The sequence below is a fragment of the Coffea arabica genome, chromosome 1c, assembly GCF_036785885.1.
Source record: "Coffea arabica cultivar ET-39 chromosome 1c, Coffea Arabica ET-39 HiFi, whole genome shotgun sequence".
Lineage (NCBI taxonomy): Eukaryota > Viridiplantae > Streptophyta > Magnoliopsida > Gentianales > Rubiaceae > Coffea > Coffea arabica.
In genome coordinates this window covers 46,621,765-46,645,968 of record NC_092310.1, presented here as the reverse complement: position 1 = coordinate 46,645,968, position 24,204 = coordinate 46,621,765, and the positions used below count along the sequence as shown (strand labels likewise).

Genomic DNA, 24,204 nt, shown 5'->3' with positions numbered 1-24,204 from the left:
CATTATGTGCTTAGTTACCCTAAATCAATTCCATGTTCTTCAGTCTCAGCTAGGCCTTAGTTTTCATTTGATTAATTTTGCTCTCTTTTTTTTTTTTTTTTTGTCTTTTTTAAGTACATTAGAGCAATGGCTGACACTGGAATTAATTGATTATCTTTTGTGTTCTTAGAGTATTAATGCTCTTTTTTGCCCTCAGCCTTTAGACGCTGCAAATGAATGTGATTTATGTTTCATGACATTGTTGTATTTAGCTGGTGATGTACAAGAAAGACATTAGCAGATGTTAGAAGTCTATCCTTGTGTGGAGAATAGAGGATAAAGGTGCAATTTGGTTAAAACTCTATAATACGGATAATAACTTGATATATATTTATTTAATTCGACAAGGTTCATGAATATAGCGCTTCAAAAGGGAATATTCACTAATAGCTCAGAGATATTTCAGGTTCCAACTTTAGACGTACGGAATTATCTATAATGCTGTCTTGAAATAGTTTTAAAAAAAAAAAAAAACAGTGTAGAAATAGCTCAAGCACTTTCTTTTTTAATAAATGAGAGTATCAAATTTCATTTAAAAGATGGAGACTCAAGACTCCGATCAGGAGTCTCTCTCGCATGTCCCATCCTGAGATAGTCTTATTTTGTTTGAGTTTTTCGGGAGTTGGTGTTTAATTCCTAACACCTCCACATATTGCAATGTCTTGTTGATATGATCGAGGCTAAATTCCACTTTGCACCTTTAAACTACATATGTACTCTCATTTTAGTTCTTGGGTTTTAATTTTAGACAATTTACCTCTTAAAGTATGATATATATATTTCACTTTGGTTCTTAAATTTTAAATTTGATATTTAGACATTTTACATCCTAAAGTGTGAAATTTGTCCTACAGAATTGTCATGTGTTCTAAAGTTGAATTTCAAATTCAAATTTTACATAATTGTCAATCATCTAACGCTGATAGTGTAAAAAAAATTAATCCATATATATATATATATATATATATATATATATATATATATGTCTCAAGGAAAGCTTATGTAGTGAAAGTCAAGTTAGCAAGTTTACAAAGTCAAATGGATTATTTACGTGAATCTTATTTCAAGATAAACGAAAATTACATATTGATTTCTAACATTCTAGTTTTTGTACTTTTCAGGAGGAATATTTGGTCCCTGCAAATAACATGTTCCAGTAAAATTGCAGATTATTTGATCAGCTGTAACTACATTCTATCGTTGTGCTACAGAAGCTTTTCACTCAAGTTTACTTGATCAAGTTGTACCATACTATTTGAAAGAGATGAAGCATAAAAAAGAATTGGTGCAAAGATTGAAGCTTGTTAGGCACTTTGTTTTTTTCTAGATCCATTCAAGTCCTATTAAATGAAAATATGGTTTTTTTTTTTGGTTTTTATAATATTCGTCTTGGCAAGTTATTATCTCAAACGGAATTTCTGAAAAGATTCTTAAGTCACCTGATTTAATTAAAGATATTAACCTGTTGATTGCAACTCCAGTTTGAAGCTTGAGACCCTCAATATAAAATTTACTAAATCATTAATTCCTTTTCAAAATATGCCTGTTCAAAGAAAAATGGAAAATTAAAAGGCATATCTCCGGGAAAGCGATTGGAGGATTCTCAAGTTATTAAAATTGCAATTGCAACAAACAGACAAAAATATAATTTGAATAATGGCTTAATTTTTTAATTTTGATCTGAAACCAAAATAGAGCCCATCAAGAAAGGAAAGAAAGTCACAAACTCTAGGGATTAAAATTTCAATGTTTTCATTTTCTTTTTACAAATGCTAGGGATTAAAATTGCAATGTTTTCATTTTTTTTTTATATGTACTTATCCCTAAACCAATTTCAATTTGTTTCTGTCATATACATAATCTGAATAAATAAATGAAGAATCATCAAGGTTGGCCCAATGGCCAGGAGCTCGTAAAGTTCTTTCCATATTAGGTTTAGGGTTTGAATCTTATACTTTGTCAATCAGGGAAGAAAGGGGGTAGAGAGGGGTGGGAGGGTAAAAACAAAAAAAAGAATGAAGTTATTATGACATATGACACAATTGCTTCGTATAATTCTCATGAAGGATTTCTCCTCTGCATCAAACATTGACAAAAATCTCGAGAATGCATTTAATTTAGTTTGAAGAATATAATGCACAATTAATAGTAACGATAACTGTATGACTTCCTTTTGCAATAATATAAAGTATAAATCATATTTATGGCCAAAAAATGAATCATATTTAAGTTAAGAATATCAAATTAGGAATGGATCTCATGACACTTACCAACATTAGTTAATAAATTACTAGACACGTGAAATTTGATGCATGCACATATTATACGAAATTTATTTTCCTGGAAGTATGATATAAGGTTGTTCAAGAGAAAGAACATACAAATATAGTGCATATGTAAATTGATTAATCTTTCCTATATTGACAGTATATATACTTTCAGTATTGGATGAATGACAACTATGCAAAATTTGAATTTAAAATTCAACATTTGCATACATATCATGAATTAAACGGTGATAGTGTATATGACGGGTTTGGGTTATAAGTGCAAACTTAATTCCAATTTATACTCGTTAACTGCAAGTATACAGGCCAAATTAGTAGTTTAGGGCATTAATCGGGTCGATCCCACGAGGAGCAATGTCTACAAGTACTAGGTCCTTATTTTCTCTATTATTTAGACTTATAATGAGATTGAGTAGAAAAATTATATTTGCTACTGTCTATAATCTGATTTAATAAATGCAAGATACAATTGGAGAAAAATTTCACTAAAGATTAAATCTAGGGATGTAGATTCCACTTATGACACAAAAGATTTAAATGAATGAATTTAACATTTGTTACTACTCTTGTTTAACCAGGGATTCATTTCCAAAAATACAAAAATCTCATTTTCATGATAATAATGGTCTAGAACAGTTTGGTTTTTCCTAATCTCTTGGTAAATAACTAACTCTGTTCTTGTTCATGCATGAAATGCAGATTTCATCCACTTGAATGTATTTCTATTTTCATGAATTTACAACTCAAGCTCTACTTATGTTATTCCATTGTTTTTACCATTTCTCAATGAGTAATACAACTATAAACCTACTCTTGGTGATCAAACAACAACAAGTAATCAAGCATGCACAAGTAGACTAGTTAATACAAGATATAACAAGTGTAAATCACATTCAATTCATATCACTTGGCGATAAGTTTCATCTACTCCTTAGATATAGAAATTTAACTACTCATGGATGATATAACAATGAAACTAATAACTTCATTAACAGAAAATATCTTAAGTACAAGTACAAGAAAGATAAAGAAAAGCTTAGCCAAGTTAATGGTGAAACCCTCCAAACTCTGCTATGAATTGCACTAGATGATTACAAGATGAAGTCTCCAAGTGCTCCTTGCAATATTTTCTAGCTAGAGAGAATTTTTACAAGAATAATGCTAGCTACGTATGGTCTCCCTGACTTCCCTTTCATTTTCTGCATAAAAAGATGGTAGAAAGTGCCCCTTTTTTTTTTTCTCTCCTCATGATTCCAATATCTCAGATTTGTTAAGAAAGTCAAAAGAATTGTTGTTTTGACTTGACAATAAATCATATTGTCTTTCTTTTTGCTTCAGTAGCATGTGCCACCGAATTCTCTCACCAAAGATAGCTGGAAAGTTATGCGAAAAGAAAGAAAAACGGCTGAGCCACTTGCAGAGGAGAGATGCAGATCCAATGCCTTGGATCCGAGGAATGCAGTTGGATCCGAGCTCGGATCCTAGCTGATCTGAGGCCTTTTTCACATGGATCCGAGCTCGGATCGACTGACCTCGGATCCACTGCTTCAGAAGCATAGACGAGGACTAGGATCTTCCTTGGTCCACATGGATCCGTGCTCTTCAATTTCTAGATTTTTCAATTCCTTCCTTTTTTCTTCATTTTTGCTCATAGTTTCTTTTGTACTTTATCTTCCAGAGGATCCTTACTTATTCTTTATCTCATACATGAATTTCATATATCAATATCCTTCAAAGTATCACAAATTAAAGAATTAATCCACTCATTTATCAAGTTTTGAACACTTAAACAACATTTAAGCAATCAGCACCAAAAGAGTTCAAATATGACTTTAATCTTCTCAAAACATACCAAAAGTTCATGCCAAACTTGTACAAAATATACGTTAAATATTCACTTATCAATATATCTTTTTTTTTGTTCCAAAAACGATAGATAGATTTATTGATAGGAAAAAAGCATTACACTCAACAACATAATTGGTTAAAATTTCCCAGTTGATAATGGGTCTGCGTTGAGTTTAGACCAAGCCTAAGCCTTTGGAAAATTTCAGCAATGCAATTGCCTCTCAAATTCGAATACCTCTCAAAGAATCCAAAAAAATGTAGAGATATTTGAGGCAATTTCAAATGTTTCTTCAAATATCTCCATCCAAACCAACCATTGTTGATATCTTTGATTAACAAGAAGGAGTTGCCAAATTTGAGAAGCCCAACCACATGACCTTATTGCATTAAGGGATAAATCCGAGTAATTAGCACGGCTCTTAGTTACAACATTGCCATCAACAATAACAGCATGGACCGGAATAGAATTAACAATATCAAAACACAAAACTCAACTTGTCGACCAATTGATAGTTTATTATATTAGTGCAACTTCCACCATAGGGTGGAGAAATCATTTTTGCATCGAGCATTTATTTAAACATTTTACATCCACTTTCAATCCATTTTGGCAACATGCGATGTGTATTCCCTCTATGGGTACTATTGTAACTAGTGCTAGAGGCATACCTAGCGTTGTTCACGAATCGAATCGCTCCTTCCATGGGTATTATTAAGCTAGTTATCTTGATAATTAAGAATTAATGGATAAAATTAATGCCAAATTAACTAAAAGTTAATGGATAAAGTTAATACCAAATTAACTCCAAAGACGCTTTATTATTGTGTAGATAGCTAGGTCGGTCCTCTTGGCCGCAACCCTTTAAACTAAGCATTCCAATTCTCCATTTTTCCAATACCCTTTTACTGGATGATCCCTAAATTAGCTCAACTGCACCAGCACCTCAACGCCCCCTTGTCAGATCTACATTAAAAGACCGTCAAATTATTGAACCAAACTTCCTTCCTTGTAACAGCAACAGGACAACCATTTGGATCTCCAATCCTGTCTGCAAATGAATCTACTACTACCCACAAATTATTTTATTTAATTAGGATAGACTACCCATTCTGTCTAATAAAAGTGTAATGAACCAATGAGTGAAATTTATTCTACAGCCAAAGATAAACATAATTGTCCAAACGCAATTTGCATCCCAAATCTTCTCATCTTTGCTGCACCACCAAACACATGCCAAAGTAACTTTCACCAACATCAGGCTACCAATCTTCTCCCCGGCCAGCACTTTAACTTTTTCTGTGGTGGCAACAATATTTGCCAAATGAAACAGGCAGTAGATCATCTAACAACCAAAAAAGGCAATTGTAATCTCCAAAACAGGTTTCTCATTTCATTGATTCTCTCTCTCTCTCTCTCTCTCTTTAAGGTTAGGGACATGTTTAATTTCACAAGACGCAAATTACAATTGATGTCCATTATTTTTTTTATTTTTATTTTTATTTTTGCTCTCCCTATTTACAAACTATAATCTGGAAGGGAAAATGGATGCGTCACTGAGGTAGCAGACTTCTTCAATCTTAAACAAGACTGCATTCAGCCATCAGAGGTATAGACAACCCTATCCAGATCCTATGTACAATATCACTATCACATTCAAAATGGATCACGAACTTGCTTGCAAAACTGTTACAACTGGCTTTCCAAAATTGATGATGTCAGACAACTGAAGCTGCAACCTGTCACGCCTGACAACTAGCCATCCTCTTTTACTGCTGGAAACTTCCCTTTGGCATGCTTGAAGTCGTCCAAACTACGATATTCTTCCCTTAGCAATCTATCCAAATCTGGGTGCCTCTTTAAAGGAGATCTCTCACCATGCTCCTCACGGTAATGGTGAAGTGCCCTGCAGAAGACAAAAAGCAGAATAATATTAACTGTGTTGCAACATCCAGTGTAAGATTGCCTAACCATGGCAGACAAACTGAAAACTCTTGAAACTAACAAGCAGAATTTTATTCAATCGCTATGTCATGCTAGATGTTATATGCTCCATAAATGTAAGATTCGAGAGCAACGCAGGCTCTTCAAGTCAAAAGTTGCTCATTCTTTTTCAATTCCAGGAGCATGTAAAATTGTAGATAATCCCATTACTCTACCTTTTTCTTACTTTTTTGGTTTGGGGGCATAGGAGATGCGGATTAAAGAAAGACACAGCAAAAGCACAAAAAGACGTACCAATACTTTTCCAGACCGTACAGACTGCCTTTATTGTAGAAGTCGAGCGTCAATTGTTCAAAGTCTGCATAGAGGTCCTCCCTAAACTCCTTCTCCAAACCATAACTGCAAATTTGAAAAAAAAAAAAAAAAAAAATAGAGAGCAAAGGGAAGTGTCCACCGGAGTTTAGATGGAGCATATACAATGCTGAATCAACTAGATACGTCGGGTTTAAGGCCAAGAGAGAAAGCATGGACTGAAGATGTCATTTGATGTCCATCAGAAAAGGTAGCTGATAAATCATACCTGTAGAACCTGAACAGGCACTCCATTCCGTAATTATAATTTGCAGCAGCATCTTCTAGTGCCAATTTTCGGAATTCATTGTACATAGATTCTACAAATATGCTTCTTAAAAAGTATGACCAAAACCTATAAAGAGTATTCATTTCCTGCATAAAAAGAAAGCAGCTGTCCTTCAGATATCATAGCATGCACAGAAATAATGGTATATATTATGAGCTTGCATCACATAAATAAAAAGGGATGGACTTGGTGAAACATGAACTGATGTAAATGGTCAAATCAAAGAAACTGCATCATGAGCATGTACCAAAATCTCAGTAGTTCTTGCAACTGAACATCTTGTAAATATCATAGCATAATTTATCAGAAGCACTATTGTACTCCCTCTAGGTCATTTAAAGAGTGCCCCATTATCTGCAATATCTTAAACTATCTTGCTTTCATAAGATAATCCATGTGTAACTCAAATGAGAAAAAACAGTCAGCAGCATGACGAAGAAAAACATGGCACACACAATAAAAAGGTAAAGTCGTAAGAATGGTGGATTTCATGGAAGAAATCATATAATACAGACATTTCCACTTAAAATGAAGAGGCACAGAATCTGTCAAAAAACAATTTAATGAGATATGCATCAAGCTTAAGTATATGTATGTCTACCCAATCAGTAGTAGACATGAAAGATGATGAAAATGCATACAAACATGTGTTGAATGTTCACGACAATATAAATATCTATAACTATGACACAGCAACACAGACACATATTACCAACCTACACATATACAGATATTTCTGCCATACAGCCAATTATTTATTTAATCGGTCCACCAAATGATGTAAGTTCCATGTCAACCAGTGCATACTGTGTCATATTATGTCCTCAGTCTACATCTACCAAACTGGCGAAAGGATGGCTTTACTCAAGTGTGCAGATACACAAACATAACATGCACATTGAAACATCAATTAGTATTTATTTCCCTTTCACCACCAAGGTCTTCTGATGCAAGTGTATATACTTAAAAGGTCTGCTGCTTTGTTATGACACCTAGATTGAACATTGTCATTTATAATATTGCTACTCATGTATTCTTTATAAATATTTTAACAAGGGCATCAGTTAATATGTTCTCTTCCAAGGACTCAAAATGTCCCACCTACAATGGTCAATAAAGATAAGCTTATAGCATTATATCATTGAAATGGAAATAAAAAGCTCAGGAAGAGCTAAAAATCATTGAATGACATGGAAAAAAAAAGGCTAGGAGTAACAATCTTTCAAAAAATATAACATATTAAATTTCATTATTTGTGTAATCTAGTATACTATAACTGTTTAGCAGCAATTACCAGATCTATAATTTTAACAATTTCTCCTTTAAGCCTCATACATTCTTCTTATCCTATTTCTTAGCAACCTGACAAGCAGGAAAGTCAAACATCTAGGAGTATAGAGCTGGGATCTGTTTGAGTCTTTTATTTTTTAGGAGATTGACATTACACTATAGCCAAATACTTATATCTTGGCTACATTTTGCCATTCAGGAGTTGAAGAACACTCAATCTCAAAATGATTGAGCAAAATCTGTATATATCATGCACCAAGAATACATCATATTTATTATACTTTATTAGAAAACCTTATCAGAAATTTGGAATTTTTTCAGAGTCAATTCCTTGATGTGATTTTTTTGACAGACCATCTCCACAAAAAAAGTCCTTTTAGAAAGCTGCCTGAATTAGAGCCCTTCATTTTCTCAACATACTTGCAATAGCAGTCAGTTCTCTTATTCTAGAACAAAAGTTGGTCTTTGTTTCAGTCTTCAAACACCAAACAAAATTTTCATTCATATGTTCCTATCATTTCTTGCTTTCCAACACGTCATCTCAAGACAAGTGAATTTTTTAGTTAAATAGGACAATTCATGTTCGTGAAAAAAAGAATAAAATTCTGGGATGAAAGCTTTTTCATATTTGCAAAATCAGGTATATTTGTTGCAATTCCTGGAACATAAAGACTGGGAGATATATTAGTTTTCTACCGATCCTTCCCTTCAACTTCGAAGGAGCATCCAATCACATAAGATTCATAACACACGAACATAACAAAATGGAGGCCTAAGCATATGCAAGAACATGCCATAGCAAAGGCCTATGCAGAGAGAGAGAGAGAGAGAGAGAGAGCAAAATACTCCTACATGAGCACGTGATATTTTTGATTACACATGACCTGGATACCTCACACAAATATACAGAAATCTAGTAATGAACCATAACGAAAGCCATTTTTTCCTTGCAAACTTCAGTATCATTAAAGGAAGGCAGTTTTATGTTTGGAGGAAGGATAAAGAAAGTGTAGAAAGTTAGAAATGACAAACAACAGAATGCGAAAATAGATTATGTGGAACAAAAGTGAATAAAATAGAGATGAAGAAAAGTCTTTGACATGGTTGGGAATTCCTAAACAATTCTAGCTGAAGAAAACACCACAATCCAAGGGATTGCCAAAAAAAATTTCCAGAACCAAAATTTCAGCATTTCAAACATCAAAGGAAAAAAAAAGATGAATATGTTAATAGGCATTACACACCTCACTGCAACCAATTCCCAGTTTCTTTCGTTCACCAAGGCATCGCTTGTGATACTTCTTGTACCTGCAAAAAAGACAAACCCATAATTTTAGGTGAGCCAAGAATCCTGTATGAATGCAGAATTGCTAGCTGGCACATTAGAAACTACCCATCCTATGGGTAAAGTCCTTACAACTGTTGCTTGAATCCGTTTTCCTCCAGGAGTTTATGACTTGGATGCTGGAAAGCTGGAAAAGACTTTGGCACTGAACCTACAGGTGGACTACCGACAGAACTATTGCCACGAGGAGATGCATTCAGCTTTGAAGGCCTTATCCTGAAATTCATGCAGTTTCAGAAAAAATTTCAGTTAGATATTATGCAAAACCCAAATGTAGAGTTATCTGATTCTAACAGCGCACAAAATTACTCTCCATAGCCAAAGTGATGCATAATTGAATTCTTATACCATAAAGAGCAGTCACTACCTATAAAACTAGCTCCAGAATGCAAAGGAACAATTTAAAACTTTAACCACTCACCCATGACTATCAGGAGGTGTAGAACCAAAAAAGAATCCAACTGACATGCTTGGAGGACTTTCAGATATAGTTCCAAAAGAGTTCCTTCCAGTTCCATGATTCCTAAAGGTGCTGGGAAACAGCCGCTGCATGAAATTTGAATGCTGCTTAGGAAATCCTTTATTCTGCTTCCTTCGAGAACTGGAACTACCTGGACTTTCACTGCTACTGCCTCCAGCCAAGGTATTGACAGCCCTTGATTTGGACATATTTGGAGCAGCCACAGAAGATTTGGAACTGTCATCTCTATTTTCATGGCTTGAGATTTTATTTCCATTATTAGAGTGCCTAGCTTTTAGCTCCTGAGATGTCATATAGTCATATATAATTCAGCATGGCTTCAATGAGAAGTATATCATAAAAAGGTAACTCCACGAACCTGCTCATAAAATAAGAGGCCATCATTTATGGCCGAAGCAAGCTCACATGACATGGAATTTGGTCCCTTTACAACACTTCCAGATTCATCAACCATGCGAGTATTCTGCACACGTATACAATTGAAAAATTCAAATAACCACCAATACTAACATAGTATGTCTTACAACCAATATAATCTATTGCTTTAAGTGAAAGTAAAGGCAGAATGACACTCAATTAATACAGTAACTAATGATGTCAAATGCTTTAAGTGTTAACAGGAGTCAAGCTTAACGATTGAGCTCTAAAACAAATTTATTTCATGATAGTCCAAATATTGATGTTGAAATGAATTTCACAAAACTCTGACCAAGTACAGATAGTCTGAGAGATCAGTGTAACATTAAGACTAAGTCTACTTGTACTATGAAAGGACTGGTAACCTTCACAAGAAACTGTATAAAAATTAGAACAAAATAGAGAGAGAGAGAGAAATGGACAAAAACTACCACGTCCTCCAGCAAATTTATATTCCCTCAAGATTAGGGAAAAGACAAGCTCGATTTTCCCTTTAGTAATCCCATTTCTGCAAAAATCTGAGAACAAAGAAACTCAAATCCCCCAAAGATACGGGATGGAATGATTGATATCTTTACCTGGGTAACAATTACAAGTCTGTCAACAGCCTGATCATTAACAACCATCTCTTCATCTTCATCATCAACCCTGTTGGCACAACTCCATCAACAATAGAAAAATAAAAGCCAAAAAGCACATGAATTTCCGATATTTAATTCTCAGAAGCATTTAAGAAATACATGCAAACTGGCAGATTTATACTCCTAAATAGTGGGAAGAAAAATCAGCAAGGGTAGTTAATTTAAATGACACAAAACAGTATCACGTAAAGTAAGTTATGACACTACTTTGAGTTATGCAAGTTCCAGTGACTAGACAAACTTTGTTATGAGGGCCATCTTATAATGTTAATGTCAGTACGATGTTCAAGCCTGAAACAGATTAGTCAACCATTACACTAAAAACAACAGGTGCTGACATAGACATCTATTAAACTTTCAATCGTCTATTTCAGGCATGTTTGTTGTGTCCTTTCTATTCAAAACCAAGCAGATTAGGTACATAAAATCTGGCTACATACCTCATACACCACCATTTAGATATTATCATCAATCAGCCAGGACATTGATAGAATAGGAAAGGATGACACAAACAAGAATAGGCTTGCAATTACCCAAAAAAAGGAGATTAACTAAACCTTGACAAAAGATAACACTGCCAAGAGTTGATTGGATAAGAAATATCATAAAACTTAGTCTAGCTCTCCTGGAAGAATCACTGTACTAACTCAATTGAAAACAAAATTGATTCAGTTCTCATTTTCTTTCAACTCTACTAGGCCATCCCAAATAAAATAAGAATTCTCAGTGTGTTAGAATTTCCCAGTTCTGCATGTTTCTTTTTTATTCAAAAGGACTTAATCAAATCACATAAAGTAAATCCAACTTGCACTGAAGATGCATGCAAATGAACTCTGTTCAATCAAGAATATACATGAATGTTAGAGCTACCATTCCACAACACATGGTCATCCACAAAATTCCGTCAGCCAAGAACAATTGCCTTGGACATTAGCAAGATCAAAAAGGCATATAAACCTACAGCTCATTCAGTAAATCTAAATAGATGTAATACCTTCCTGTGGCAGATGTATGCTTACTGTCTGTCTTGTGCTCAAGTTCTAACTCTTCATCAAGCATAAATGTGCTTGAAAAATCATTTGACAAGTCCTCTACTTTCTGTTTAGTGGCATCTGAAGGCAACTTCGCACATCTATTTGCATTGCCTTCATTGACATCAGATTTTGCTGAAGGTCCTTGTGAACATTCTGGCATGGCTTTATTAGGACAAAAACGGGTGGACTGTCTTTTTGATGGAGAGACCAATTCTGGCACAGAAACAACATTTCCTATTTGAATTGCTCGATAATTCTTCTCCGCATCATCAGTAACCATCACATCTTGAGTACTGCTTCTTGAAGATGTGTAATCCACTACCCTCTCATTTCTTATAGATATCCGATTTGCCTTGTCAAAGCTGTCCTTATCGTGATTCATCTCATTAGTAGCACTTAGAGAACTATCATTATTCTCCAAAGTTTTAGGGGAAGACCAAACTAGAGGGGACAATTTATGATTAATCCACTTCGACCATTCATCGCGTCTTCTTACCTTGTCACCCTATCAAAATAACACAGATAGCATCACATCACAGGTTATTAGGGCAAAGAAGTGGAGAGTTAGATACAAGATATAGGAGAAATTTTGTCTAAATTTTACCTAGAAAGAGAATCAAAATGGTTGATACATAAAACACATCCAACCTGAATTTCTATAGTAGTTGAAGCCTGCAGTGCATCCAAGATAAATGATATGTCTGTACTCATTTTCTTAACCTGAAACATAAGATGTAACATTCAAAATAACAAAGTTTTAACAGTCCTATCATCACCATACCAATATATGCCTTAAGAACCATCATCAAACTATGCAATAAATCCATCAAACATACCCTTTTGAAGTCAGCAATGATGGATATTGGAACCCAGCCATGGTCATCCATCAAGGAAAGCAAGTAGTGATCATTCTGTAAATTCTCATCACTACAAGAAGGAAAAATGAGTTGGATTAAAGATTAGATTCCTCAATGGAGGCAGTCCAACTTTCAGATAATAATATACCTAAACTTATTCATCAAAATTCCCAAGGCTAGGCTTGAATTTCACTGCTTACATATTTTACCTAAAACAAGAAAGAACTAATTTTGACTTAATCAGAGGCCAAGAAAAATTGTAGGCTTTGAAAACCCTGAAGATCCACAGATGCCCATTCACACTTTCCCGGGGGGGGGGGGGGGGGGGGAAGAGTCTCAGTGACAGGACTTCTACTATAAAGTTAGAAAAGGATACTTAACATGTAGATTAAGATAGTTGATACATTTATTCAGAGCCAAACATGATTCTAAAATAATTATATTATAAAGTTAGGAAAGGGTGCTTAACATGTAGATTTAAAGATAGTTGATACATATATTCAGAGCCAAACATGATTCAAAAAGAAATAAAAATCAGCAGCAGTTAAATCCCATGCTATTTACCTGAAGTAATATTCAATCTGCTTTACAATACTGCCTCTTAGTGATACAGTTGCGGAAGGTACCATAGGAGGCCCAGGGCTCAATGGATGCAGAGGAAAGAAAGGTGGATAAGGCATTCTTGCAGAGCCAGGAGGAGCAGGGCGGATATAGTATATGGGTCCTGCAGGACCTGTATCAGGGATTATAATATCAGATTGATTAAAAAATACCCCATAAGGAGGGCCTAAAATTCAAACCAATACCAAGGATGAGAAAATCTGATGGAAACCATAGGCAGAATACTCATTCTTCAAGGTAATAAAAATGCTGCAAAACAGTTACCCGGGAAGCCTGGCCCATCAATGAAGCCTGGAGGTGGAAAAAATGGAGGCCTCATGAAAGGCCTTGGTCCCATAGGTTGTTGGGATTGAACATTTTCTTTAGAAGCAACTGGTTGCTGATTTTGCCTAGGAGTGGACTGGAAATTCTGGTCCTGTAGCTCAGGTCTTCTTTTTAATGATTTGGCATCATATGCTTTAGTACCAGGTCGTGGTGAAGGTCTATAGCTACCATCTACTGGAGTAAAAGCTTGCATTGGGACATGAGTGTCTGCACTGGGAAAAGGTCCAGGGGCAGGCTGATAAACATATCCATGAACAGGTATGTGTGGCATAGGTACCATAGTATGAAAAACTGGAGGCATTCCTGGTTGATGATAAGGTAAAGGTACAGCAAAATGGGGTGCACCATTTGGGTAGTGCTTGGGGCCCATTTTTTGTGGGCGAACTCCAGAGGATTTATGTGAAGCCTTAGGATTTCCACGGCCATTTGATTTTTGCTGCTCAGCTGATCCCTGTAAAACCACAGCAATATATAGATAACACTGTCACTTAAGCTGAATAAATACAACTATCTACAAGCACAAGGATCTTTATGTAAATTTGCACCACATCGCACTTGAAATCAAAGAACATGAAAATCTCCTATAGCTTCTCTATAAAGCCTCCATCCTTTCACTGATAGCTGATGCTGAATGAATTCATAGGCAGTTGACAGGCAAAGCACCTAGTACTATGTGATGGTTATGTTTTGCATTTCTTCATCCACTGAGAAGGAACTAAATCAAGAGAACTTCAAAATGTATAAAACAGTCAAAAACAAGCCTGCAACATATCACACTCATCTTCCTAATAAATTCATAAACAGATCAAAATCAGCTTTTAAGTACATATTCTTGTCCTTGACCCAACAAAATTTCAAAATTTTCAGCTGTCCAGCTGGATTCTTCAGCTTTAGTATTCTTCCCTGAATCTTAAGTCATCAATCTTCTATAAGGTGCAGAAGTTTGAAAACTGAAGCATAATATCTACATAACTGTCATTGTCTGTGTTCGCAAGTCTTAATTCAGGTCGTATGATAGTCGAAGCACATTACCCTTTCCACATTTGGAGCAGTATTCCTTCATTATACATGGAGCAGTATTCCTTCATTATACATGTGGCATTTTGGCAAATATTTGTTTGCCAAATCCGGAAAAAAGTTCATACACAAAAGTTGAGATTTGTAAACAATAAAGCCGCTAAATATAATATAACCACTTTTTAGCAGCTTAAAAACATATAAAACTCATTTGAAGCGACCAATTAAAACCAATCAAAAGCCTACACCAACTGCACAAAAGCTACATTTTCGCAACTATTAACAAGGAAAAAAAACAATCAACTTATTCAATAAAAGAAAGAAGAACAGCCAGTAATTCTAACTAACCGGAGGAGCAGGTGAGGAAGGCTCAGCTCCAGCCGGAGCTGACTGTTGCAGCGGAGGAGGAGACTTGGGAGAGCGGGAATCAATGGAGATACTCTTGGGAGTGCGCTGCTGAGCATCGGAAAGCGCCGGCCAGGAATCGGAAGTCACCGGAGATGAGGAAGAATCAACGGGCGCCGTAGTTTTCCAGGGAGACTTGGGGGGCCCACTGGCCACCTCCTTTTGATCATCTCCTCCAGTTCCCTCATTCTCAGCCATCGCCATTTTCCCCCAAAATAAAAAGCAACAAACAAATAAACTCTAGAAAAAAATATATAGATATAACTCAGTTAACCAAACTTTTTTCCACGAAATTATTTGTACTCGAGAAACTGAAGAATTTGAATGCTATTACAGGAAAGGACAAGTTTTACGATGCCGTTGAAGTGCGTCTTGCCATTAGAGAGAACAAGCTGCTGGCGGCGGTGGTGCTGGTGGTGGGGGTGGCAGTGGTGCTTTTGGGGGAGGAGACAGAGAGAAAAGGAAGGAAGGAAGGAAGGCAGGGTTTTACGAAAGAGAGAGCAATTGTACTAGGGTTGGTTGGGGGAGGGTACGGACAAAGGAAGATTTTGACTAATTGACTCGCTCACTGATCACTGCTGGGTGAGTAGGGCAGCGGGTGCGACAGGAGTGACATTGAGTCGAGTCGAACTCCACTATTGATGTCGGACAAGGGGCAGGGACGGTCATCTGAACAGTTAATGGCTATGATTTGATCAAAAAATTTTATGCAGTCCAGATCACAAATTGTGTATCGATTTTAATACCGTATGTGAGACCCGTAAAATTTTGTACTAAAGTTACACGTTATGCAAACAAAGTTATTCCGTGTGCAACCAAAGTGACGTGCTGTTGAAAATGACCAAAACCGCTGGGGACGATTGCACCTACAACTGTCCGTGCCCCTTGTCCATTGATGTCTAGTGGTGCTATTTAGACTTTAAGTTCGAGCAGGAGATTGAACGAATCTTGAGCTCGACTCAACGTAATACAAGAAGGACGGAAAATTCGAGAAGTTGTCGAGCTCGACATCAAGTTTGATTATTTGAGTTTGACAAATAATTAGGATAAAAAATATTATAAACAATCAACCTAAAAGAGTAATTTAAATAGTTATAATATATTAATTAAACATTATATCAAGTATTTCATAAAACACCATAACTTTTCGAATATATAATATACATACTCGAACTTGCTTCAAAATACTCAATTGAGTAGTTCAACCACGACCTATCAATCTCAAATGAAATAGTTTATCAAATTGCTCGTGAGCTCGAATCAAACTATTCGATTGAATTGCACCCATAGGTGAGAGTGAGAATGGGGCGAGAGGGGGCACGGTCAGTGTGGCTAGCGTGTGAGTGTGTGACTGTGAGAATGGGGCGGGAGGTGAGACCGTGAGAGTGTGTGTGACTCAGTGTGGGAAGCGTGTGAGTGTGTGTGGCGACTCGGAGTTTTACTGTACTAAGGAGCGGTGGCACTGTAGTCGCATCTTGAAGTGCCAAAGTGTCGGGGGGGGTTGAATGTCAAACTCAACATGGTTTTGCGTACTGTTGTGATTTAGGATAGGACCATTTTGGTATAGAACATGTGTCTTTCTTCTTGTGGGTTGATTACAGCTAATACTAGACTAGAATTCTTTTGGTTTGTAATGTAAAATTAAAAAAAAGAAGATAAAATACACTGACCTCTTGTGACTTGCCTGTTACCCGTGAAATCTCCTCATTATTTAAAAACACCTACATAATTTCGCTATCCTTTGGATTTCTTTGAAAAATGGATAGAAATCACCTAATTTGATGGAAAATAAATGACACAATCTCGACAATCGAGTGTGGTAGCATTGCTTGACAGATAATTGGGTAATTCCACATTTCATTTTTTAATTTTTTTTTCCTCCATCCTTTTTTCCTTCTTTTCTAGGAATAACAATTGGACGGGGGTTGGGGCGGGGGAGCATACACCCGCCCCGTCTTTTAATTTTTTCCATTAATTCCTTGCATCTTTTAACTGCTTGACTTGTAATTCAATCCATTTACATCACCACATGAGAGGTTGCATAAATGTCCTCCACTATGATCGTAATCTTTTCTTTTGAGGAAACTATTAACATGCAAAAAATTAAACAAGAAGAAATATGGAATGAGTACCCTGCAGGAGTGTAGTGTAATTGTGAAACAAATGTAATGAATGAACAAGAGGAAAGGTTGGGTTGGACAGTAAAAGTGAGGAGGGATTATAAATTGGGGGTTCTGAATTTAAAATCTCCGACTTATCAAAGGAGATATATATATATATATATATATATATATATATATATTATGAATAAAGTCTAATTCTTCGCACTAAGATGAAATGGGCAAAGCAGTCACACGAATTAATGCACTATTATAAAACAATTTGTCCACTTTTTTTTTTTTTTTTCTAGTTAGTAGTTATCAAATTTTATTCTCTTTGACAAGGAGAAAAGGCAGAGACAAATCAAGAAAAGCATCTCGTAAATAAGTTGGCAAAAGGAAAGGGGATGGAAAGATTGAATTATGTTAATAAGCTCCAAACAATAATTTAATTATCGTTAGATTTTACAGCAACACAAGAGATTTCTATGCATTTAGCTTCTTGACGCAAGACTTTAAATTTTCTTTTGGTATCAATCATCCACGACATAGGAAGGCTGGGCAAATGACTAATACCTCATCCGAAAATTTGTCAAAACTTCGCCAAGGATGACTTAATTTAGTGTTAAAATTTTTTTAAAAAGTATTAAAAAAAGTTTTGTAGTGTTTTTCTTTTTGCTCCGTTTGAATTAGCTGTTTTTTGGGGGTGTTTTTTAAAAATTTTACTGTAATAACGTATATAAAAAATATTTACTATAAAATTTTTTTTGAAATATTTGATATATTGTATGGATGAGATGTTTTTTGAGATATTTTTAATTGTGTATTAGTGTAAGATTGTATTCGAAAAACTTGGTTTTTTTTTTTTTTGGTAAAAAGATTTGATTTCAATTGATATTGATATATTATTTGTGCTCGAGTGTAATTAAAAATGTTTCTACTTTGCTTTGCAGTACAATTCGTTATTCTTTTTTTTTTTTTTCTAATTACTTTAAATTGACTTTCGTGTTGTAATATTGTTGCTATGAAATACAACTGCCTACTTGTTTAACAATTAGTGTAGTGCTGCAAATTTCGAAAGTTCACCTCTTCAAGGAAACAAGCATCCGAATCCCACAAGAAGAAGGAGAATGTCTCTCGAACTGTGTTTCCTATTGCCACAAGAAGAACGCTTTTGAGAAGGTTATCATCCGGGAAAGTTGATTCTGTATCGGATTAGGAGACCCGACCTTCCCTAGGGTCTGCAACATGATATATAGAAACAGCCCATCAACGTTACTTCGTTCTTCTCATTACCATTAGTCCTCCTCCTGTTTTTCCCATTCGTTTATCAGATTCCCATCCTTCCTGACCACCGTCAAGCGAATTCAAAACATGGAAAAGAAGATGGAAAAGACAATTAAGCTGTTCGGAAAGGTTATCGACGTCGTTGTTATGGTCGAGGATGGCTTGGCTGATGACGATCATCTAGTGAATCAAGAACAAGGAACAGAAACTGCTTCAAGCAGCCGCGCATCAATGCCTCCTCGACGCGAGCGAGAACTTCCTCATGGAGCACGTTGGATACTCGAGAAAAGATTGGAAGCGTCCGATGTTGCTTCAAATCAAAGCAGATTTCTCATTAAAATTGGCGAGGAAATCATGCAAGTATTGACTGAACCAGAAGTCATGCTGCTGAATCAGAAAGAGGCTCTTAAGGTCACGGTGGTGGATTGCTCACAACGCTGTTTCGACATGAATTTGAAGATGTGGCCGAGCGTGAACAAGTTGGCTCTCAACGGCGGGTGGATGAAGCTTGTTGATGCCAATCATCTCCAGAAAGGTGATGTGGTAGAATTCTGGGGCTATAGGCAAGATGGTCTCTTGCGTTTTGCTATGAACATCTGCAAGCGAAGGAACATCTCCGTTGCCCAGCACTGATTTATCAAGAACATTAGAACACTGATTTAACTTTAAGACTGAGGGCTTTATTTTTTGCACACGCTCCAGATTTATGCTTGACTGTAACTATTTTTTTTTTCTTTACTCACTATTGTAGTACAATTCGTTTATCCTCTTTTGTGTGTTAAATTGGATTTCGTGTTACAATTAAAATAGTGCTTGTTTGTAATTTTCTTTTCTCTTGCGACTAAATCTGACAATATGAAGTTTTAGGAATTGGCTCGGTTTTTTTTTTTTTTTTTTTGGTAAATTTCATAACTATGTATCTTACTCATAAATGTAATTTCACAATAAATAATAAAAAATCATATTGTACAAGATAAGTCTCGACGAATACTTGAGTCTTGGTGGTTTTCCTATTTGTACTCGCTTAAATTTCTTATCAAGTAGGCAGAACCCTACTTGAACTCAATCAACACTAAATTGAAGTCGAATCTTTGACCGAGTTATTCACGAGCTGAGTCGAGTTGTTTGGTTAATATACACCCTTATGATTAGGTTTCATAAAAATTTCGTGTATCAACCATAAAATATCCTTCCATGGCCAATTATCATCTTCTGCTTCAGATAATTTGAAAGTCACTAATCCCTCCGAATTCTATGATTAGCTAGTGTCATACTTAGTAGTCTAATTGAATCCTATGACCAGCTCTAGGCAAAAGCTCCTGAAACAAAGCATTACTCTCCCCTCCAGACTCAAACATTGCTTTCGCATTTTTTGACAAAATTGGATATTTTAGCTTTGAATTATTCACAGCAAAACTGTTTTGATGACCTTAAATGAGTCCATCACCAAGACAAGACAGTAGTGAAAGCAACAAACTCCACTTGACAAATCACCAAGATTATATCCATTAGCATCAGAAAGCAAAATCTTGACAAAGGATGTCTCAATCTTTCTTGCACAACATCACATTCTTTTCTGGTTAATACAAGTAAACCATCCCAAACCTCCTTAGATGAAGTGTGGTCACTCTCTAAATGTTATATCTAGGCAAACTCTGAAAATTATCCAGAGGTTTTCCCACATTTTCCAAAAACAGGGATTCCAAAAACAGGGGATTAGCTGGCAATCCTGTTTTGTGAAAAATCTTGTCCTTCACAATTCTGATCATAACATCTTGACACACATCAAGAGTAATTGTTTTGAAACCATCCTTAACAAGTATCTGAATATTCTGCACTACCATCTTTAAGATGGATTGTGCAGCAATATGATAAGAAGATAGGACCTTTGAATCATCAAGTTGTTGTCCATCACACATTAGGCTCTGCTCATTCACAGGGAAGCCAACGACGCTCTCCACGATTGCTTTAACATCGCGAACAGTGTACATCGACTTGACTTCCCTCTTCAACAACTCTCCATTTTACATTTTCACAGAGATTGGCAATACATCTCTTGGCCAAAGCACCATATGAAGAGCTGATTCACCCTGGATATCGAGAGAGGCTAAGGTTTCATGATCATCCTCAAGGGGCTTACCGGAATAAATTAGACTGAACTTATCACAAGGGATTTGATATGCGTCGAGCCTGTGTAATAATAATTACCTGCTCAAGAAAAATATAAATTTTATATGTGGGTGAGTATCGAATCTACAGGGACTAAGGATAATTTATTTCTTTTAGAATTCAGAGATGGGGTACAAAAATATAAAAATAACTAATTAACTAAATAAAAGCAACTCACGAAAATAAACAGGAATTAATCAACAATAGATACGATTCTAGGCAAAGGTGCAACTTTTTAGACACGGTCCATTCAATTGAACATCGATGTAAAGATAATTCAATTACTCGTTAATAGATTGGTTATAGTTGCTATACACGCGATAAACAACCAACTTTTCTTTACTTTATTGATAGCCAAGGTACAACCGTTAATTATTTGCCTAACTAAGAAATAACCCTAGGTGCGAATGTAGGTTTTAATTCCTCAATTGCATTAAGAATTAGAAAAGCCCAACTTTAATCAATAAACACGCTACGGAGATTTGTTTAAATTAGATTATACGTTTTCCTAACATGGGACCAATCACGCTAGTCACCACTAGTATTAACCAATCAAATAATTACAGATTTAATCGGTTAATTTGGCAGTAGATTATTAAGTTAATTCGAATATCGGGCCCTTGACATTTAAATAACAAAACAATTATAAGAAGTTAAACCAAAAAACATACGAATACCAATGAATAAAATAAATAAATAAAATAATTCGATCTCACAGATGTTTGGAACCGAGTCTTCAAGTTGACATTCGACTAGAAAACGAGAATTTAGTTCTTTATTGTTGGGAAAATTCCCAACGTGAAGACAAGCGGCCAACCGAAACAAAGATAAGGCCTAATCTAAGTGACTAGTCTGCTAATATATATAGCTGACTGACCCTTTTCCTCCCTAAGAAGTACTAATCAAACGGGACTCGGCCCTTATACTTTTGCTTCCTATTTGATATCTACTACTCATAACAAAGGCCTATTGCCTAATTCGAAAAAAGGAAATAAAAACAATAATAACTCATGTTTCCTAATTTAACTCTACAACTAACAAAGATAATTAAAGTCTTTCAAATTCCACCAAAGATGTCCATATTTGACTCGAATTAGGAAATCCCATGTGCAGTAAATTCACGAATCATCTGGACTTGACAGTAATTCTTGAAAAATCACCTCTTTTATCACTTTTTGCTCCACCTCCCTACAATAAACACAATTAATCAAATATAGGTAGAATCTATTAATTAAAATAATATTTAGTTAAAATCAAAGGAAAAATAATTATAAATTTAACAACAAATTACAACCTATCAGATCCCGTCTTTGGCCTCAATTAAACATTGGATATGGTATCAGAAGCCTCTGCATCAATATGCAGGACTCTCTGATCAGATGCTCTCTTGATAAACAGTCTCGTTGACACCAAATTTTGAACAAAAACATGGAGATTAGTATTCTGCTGAATCCCAACTGAGCCCAGATTTTGATCATCCTCCCATGACCAGCAGAAAAGAATTCCAGAAGACATTCACATATTCTTTTCTTTTCTTTCAACATTGCTTTCACTTGTCTAACTGTATCTGATTTCTTCACTTTCAAAGCAACCGGTTTCATAACAGGCAAGCATATATTTATCTGCAAAACAGTAACAACAGCCAAAAAAAGAGTACTCAGAAAATCTACTTATTTCAAATTTGAAAGTGACACCCTGGATTGCTTGCTTTGCAACTAAGAATTTTGACGCTCCAATTCTTTTAGCACTTGTATTTAATCAAAAGAAAAAAAAAATCCGAAGTACATGAATTCAGGTAAAATTCAGGAGGATAAAGGGAACAATGTGTAATAATAAAAATGATGTCACCCCTCGAACCTATTTGATCATCTATTTGGTCTGTAGATCCTGTACATGACTTTCAATCTTCCCTTTTTTCTTGTCAAATTGGTGATTTTCCGATGGACTTCCCAAATATTTTTTTGCAAAGACTTCATCCTTTTTATATTGCTTCTGAATAACAATAACAAAAAATTGCTCTCAATTGCTTGGCCTGCTAATTTAAATATTGAGTGCAAAGTGTAGCTAAACCCAGAGGGGGAAAAATGTCCAATGTATGAAAAGAAAAGGCAAACCAATAATCTCAAAAAAAAAAAAAAAAAAAAGAGTTTTACACTACTACAACTTCAGCAGGTATAGAGGGAACTACATCTTAGAATTTGCACATTGAATTGAATTATGTTAGACAAAAAAGCTAAAGTAATTATTCAGCTACATTGCACTGGAGGAAAAGAAACACAACATATTACATTAGACATCGTCTATCTGTAATTTTATTTGTTTTCTTGTCCAACAACTAGGGAACTTGTTCAGTCACATAGCATGGTAATACTACTCGAATGAGCAAAAGTTAGCATCAACTGTTGCACTGATTAAATCAGAAATCCTCTCTGAGTTTAATACAGTTAGCATCTTTTGTTAGGCTTACCTCATATGCAACTAGTTTAAAGGAGGAATAAATTTGTTTTAGCTATAAGAAGCCCATTTCCAAAACAAATACCAACAGTTTCACAAGAAAAATTAGAAGAAATGAAAAGCTATGATCAACACTCCAATATTTTTCTTTACAGTGAAAGAGTAATCTGAAATGCAAAAAGACTGTAAGTCTTGAAAAATGACCATTCAGCCTTGCACAAGAAGATGTTGCTTTCTTGGGTAATTCAATTAACTGGCAAGATTATACAGTTGAATTATGGACTTTCTCTGAATGTTGTAACAAGCTAAATGCTGACGACTGTTTAGACCTCTATATCCCAGAATGTGGGAATTAGCTGGGAATCCTAGCCTGTCAAAAGTCTTGTTCTTCACAGCTTTGATCAAACAATCTTGATGCACGTCAAGATTAAGTTGTAGTACCCGACAGATATCTGAAAAAATTTTTGCGCTAGCATCTGTAAGGTTGATTCTGCTGTAATATTGTAACAAGATAGGACCTTTGAATCATTAAGTTTTTTGCCATCATAAATTAGGCTCAGATCATAAAGAGGGAAGCCAATGATGCTCTCCACGGTTGCTTTAACATCACGAACAGTGTACAACATCTTAACTTGCCAAATTCATCATCAAGTATCAAACTACCATGTTTCCAAAGAAGTGAGTTTGGAATTTCTTTCTCCGGACTTGAATAAATCTTCTGACTAATTATGTTTGACCACAATTATACTTTTGGACTTAGTAATGTGAATCTTCAAATGTGTTCTCTGGAACTCTTGCAGAAATGGTCCCAAAGTAAGTGGAATATATATATTGTTGGCATGGATATGCCCAAATTCCATGGTTTTCACTTTCTTATGGAGAATAACAATGAAAAGCTTAAATGATTAAAATCACGAGTAAAAGAATTTTTCTCCTTTTTTTTTTTTAATAAAACACATCATAATTTTATTAAATGACAAACTCTACGCTAATGGCAAAAATTACA

The 24,204-nt window shown here is 35.4% G+C and overlaps 2 protein-coding genes across 2 annotated transcripts; both read right to left on the bottom strand.

The window, feature by feature from the left end:
• Window positions 1-5,538: 5,538 nt before the first annotated feature.
• On the bottom strand, window positions 5,539-15,731 carry LOC140034961 (la-related protein 1A-like). The gene is made up of 15 exons (XM_072073896.1): window positions 15,524-15,731; window positions 15,133-15,429; window positions 13,708-14,218; window positions 13,387-13,555; window positions 12,802-12,892; window positions 12,614-12,685; window positions 11,926-12,470; window positions 10,869-10,938; window positions 10,232-10,336; window positions 9,814-10,154; window positions 9,465-9,608; window positions 9,292-9,355; window positions 6,698-6,843; window positions 6,412-6,516; window positions 5,539-6,079 (listed from the first exon to the last, which is right to left on the bottom strand). Exons 2-15 carry the CDS (start codon window positions 15,391-15,393, stop codon window positions 5,929-5,931), a joined length of 2,775 nt encoding a protein of 924 aa, XP_071929997.1. The 5' UTR covers window positions 15,394-15,429; window positions 15,524-15,731; the 3' UTR covers window positions 5,539-5,928.
• Window positions 15,732-20,206: 4,475 nt separating this feature from the next.
• Window positions 20,207-20,566, bottom strand: LOC140005650 (uncharacterized). Its single transcript, XM_072046675.1, has one exon. The coding sequence runs from the start codon at window positions 20,564-20,566 to the stop codon at window positions 20,207-20,209; it is 360 nt and encodes a 119-aa protein (XP_071902776.1).
• Between the last annotated feature and the right edge of the window lie 3,638 nt (window positions 20,567-24,204).

Bases quoted from the DNA above. Each gene is read 5' to 3' on its own strand.
- LOC140005650 (XM_072046675.1), bottom strand. From the start codon at position 20,566: ATGTACACTGTTCGCGATGTTAAAGCAATCGTGGAGAGCGTCGTTGGC.
- LOC140034961 (XM_072073896.1), bottom strand. From the start codon at position 15,393: ATGGCGATGGCTGAGAATGAGGGAACTGGAGGAGATGATCAAAAGGAG. The intron at 10,337-10,868 runs GTAAAGATATCA...ATACGTGTGCAG, and splicing joins GACTTGTAATTGTTACCCAG to AATACTCGCATGGTTGATGA. The intron at 10,155-10,231 runs GTTCGTGGAGTT...ATGACATCTCAG, and splicing joins GCCTCTTATTTTATGAGCAG to GAGCTAAAAGCTAGGCACTC.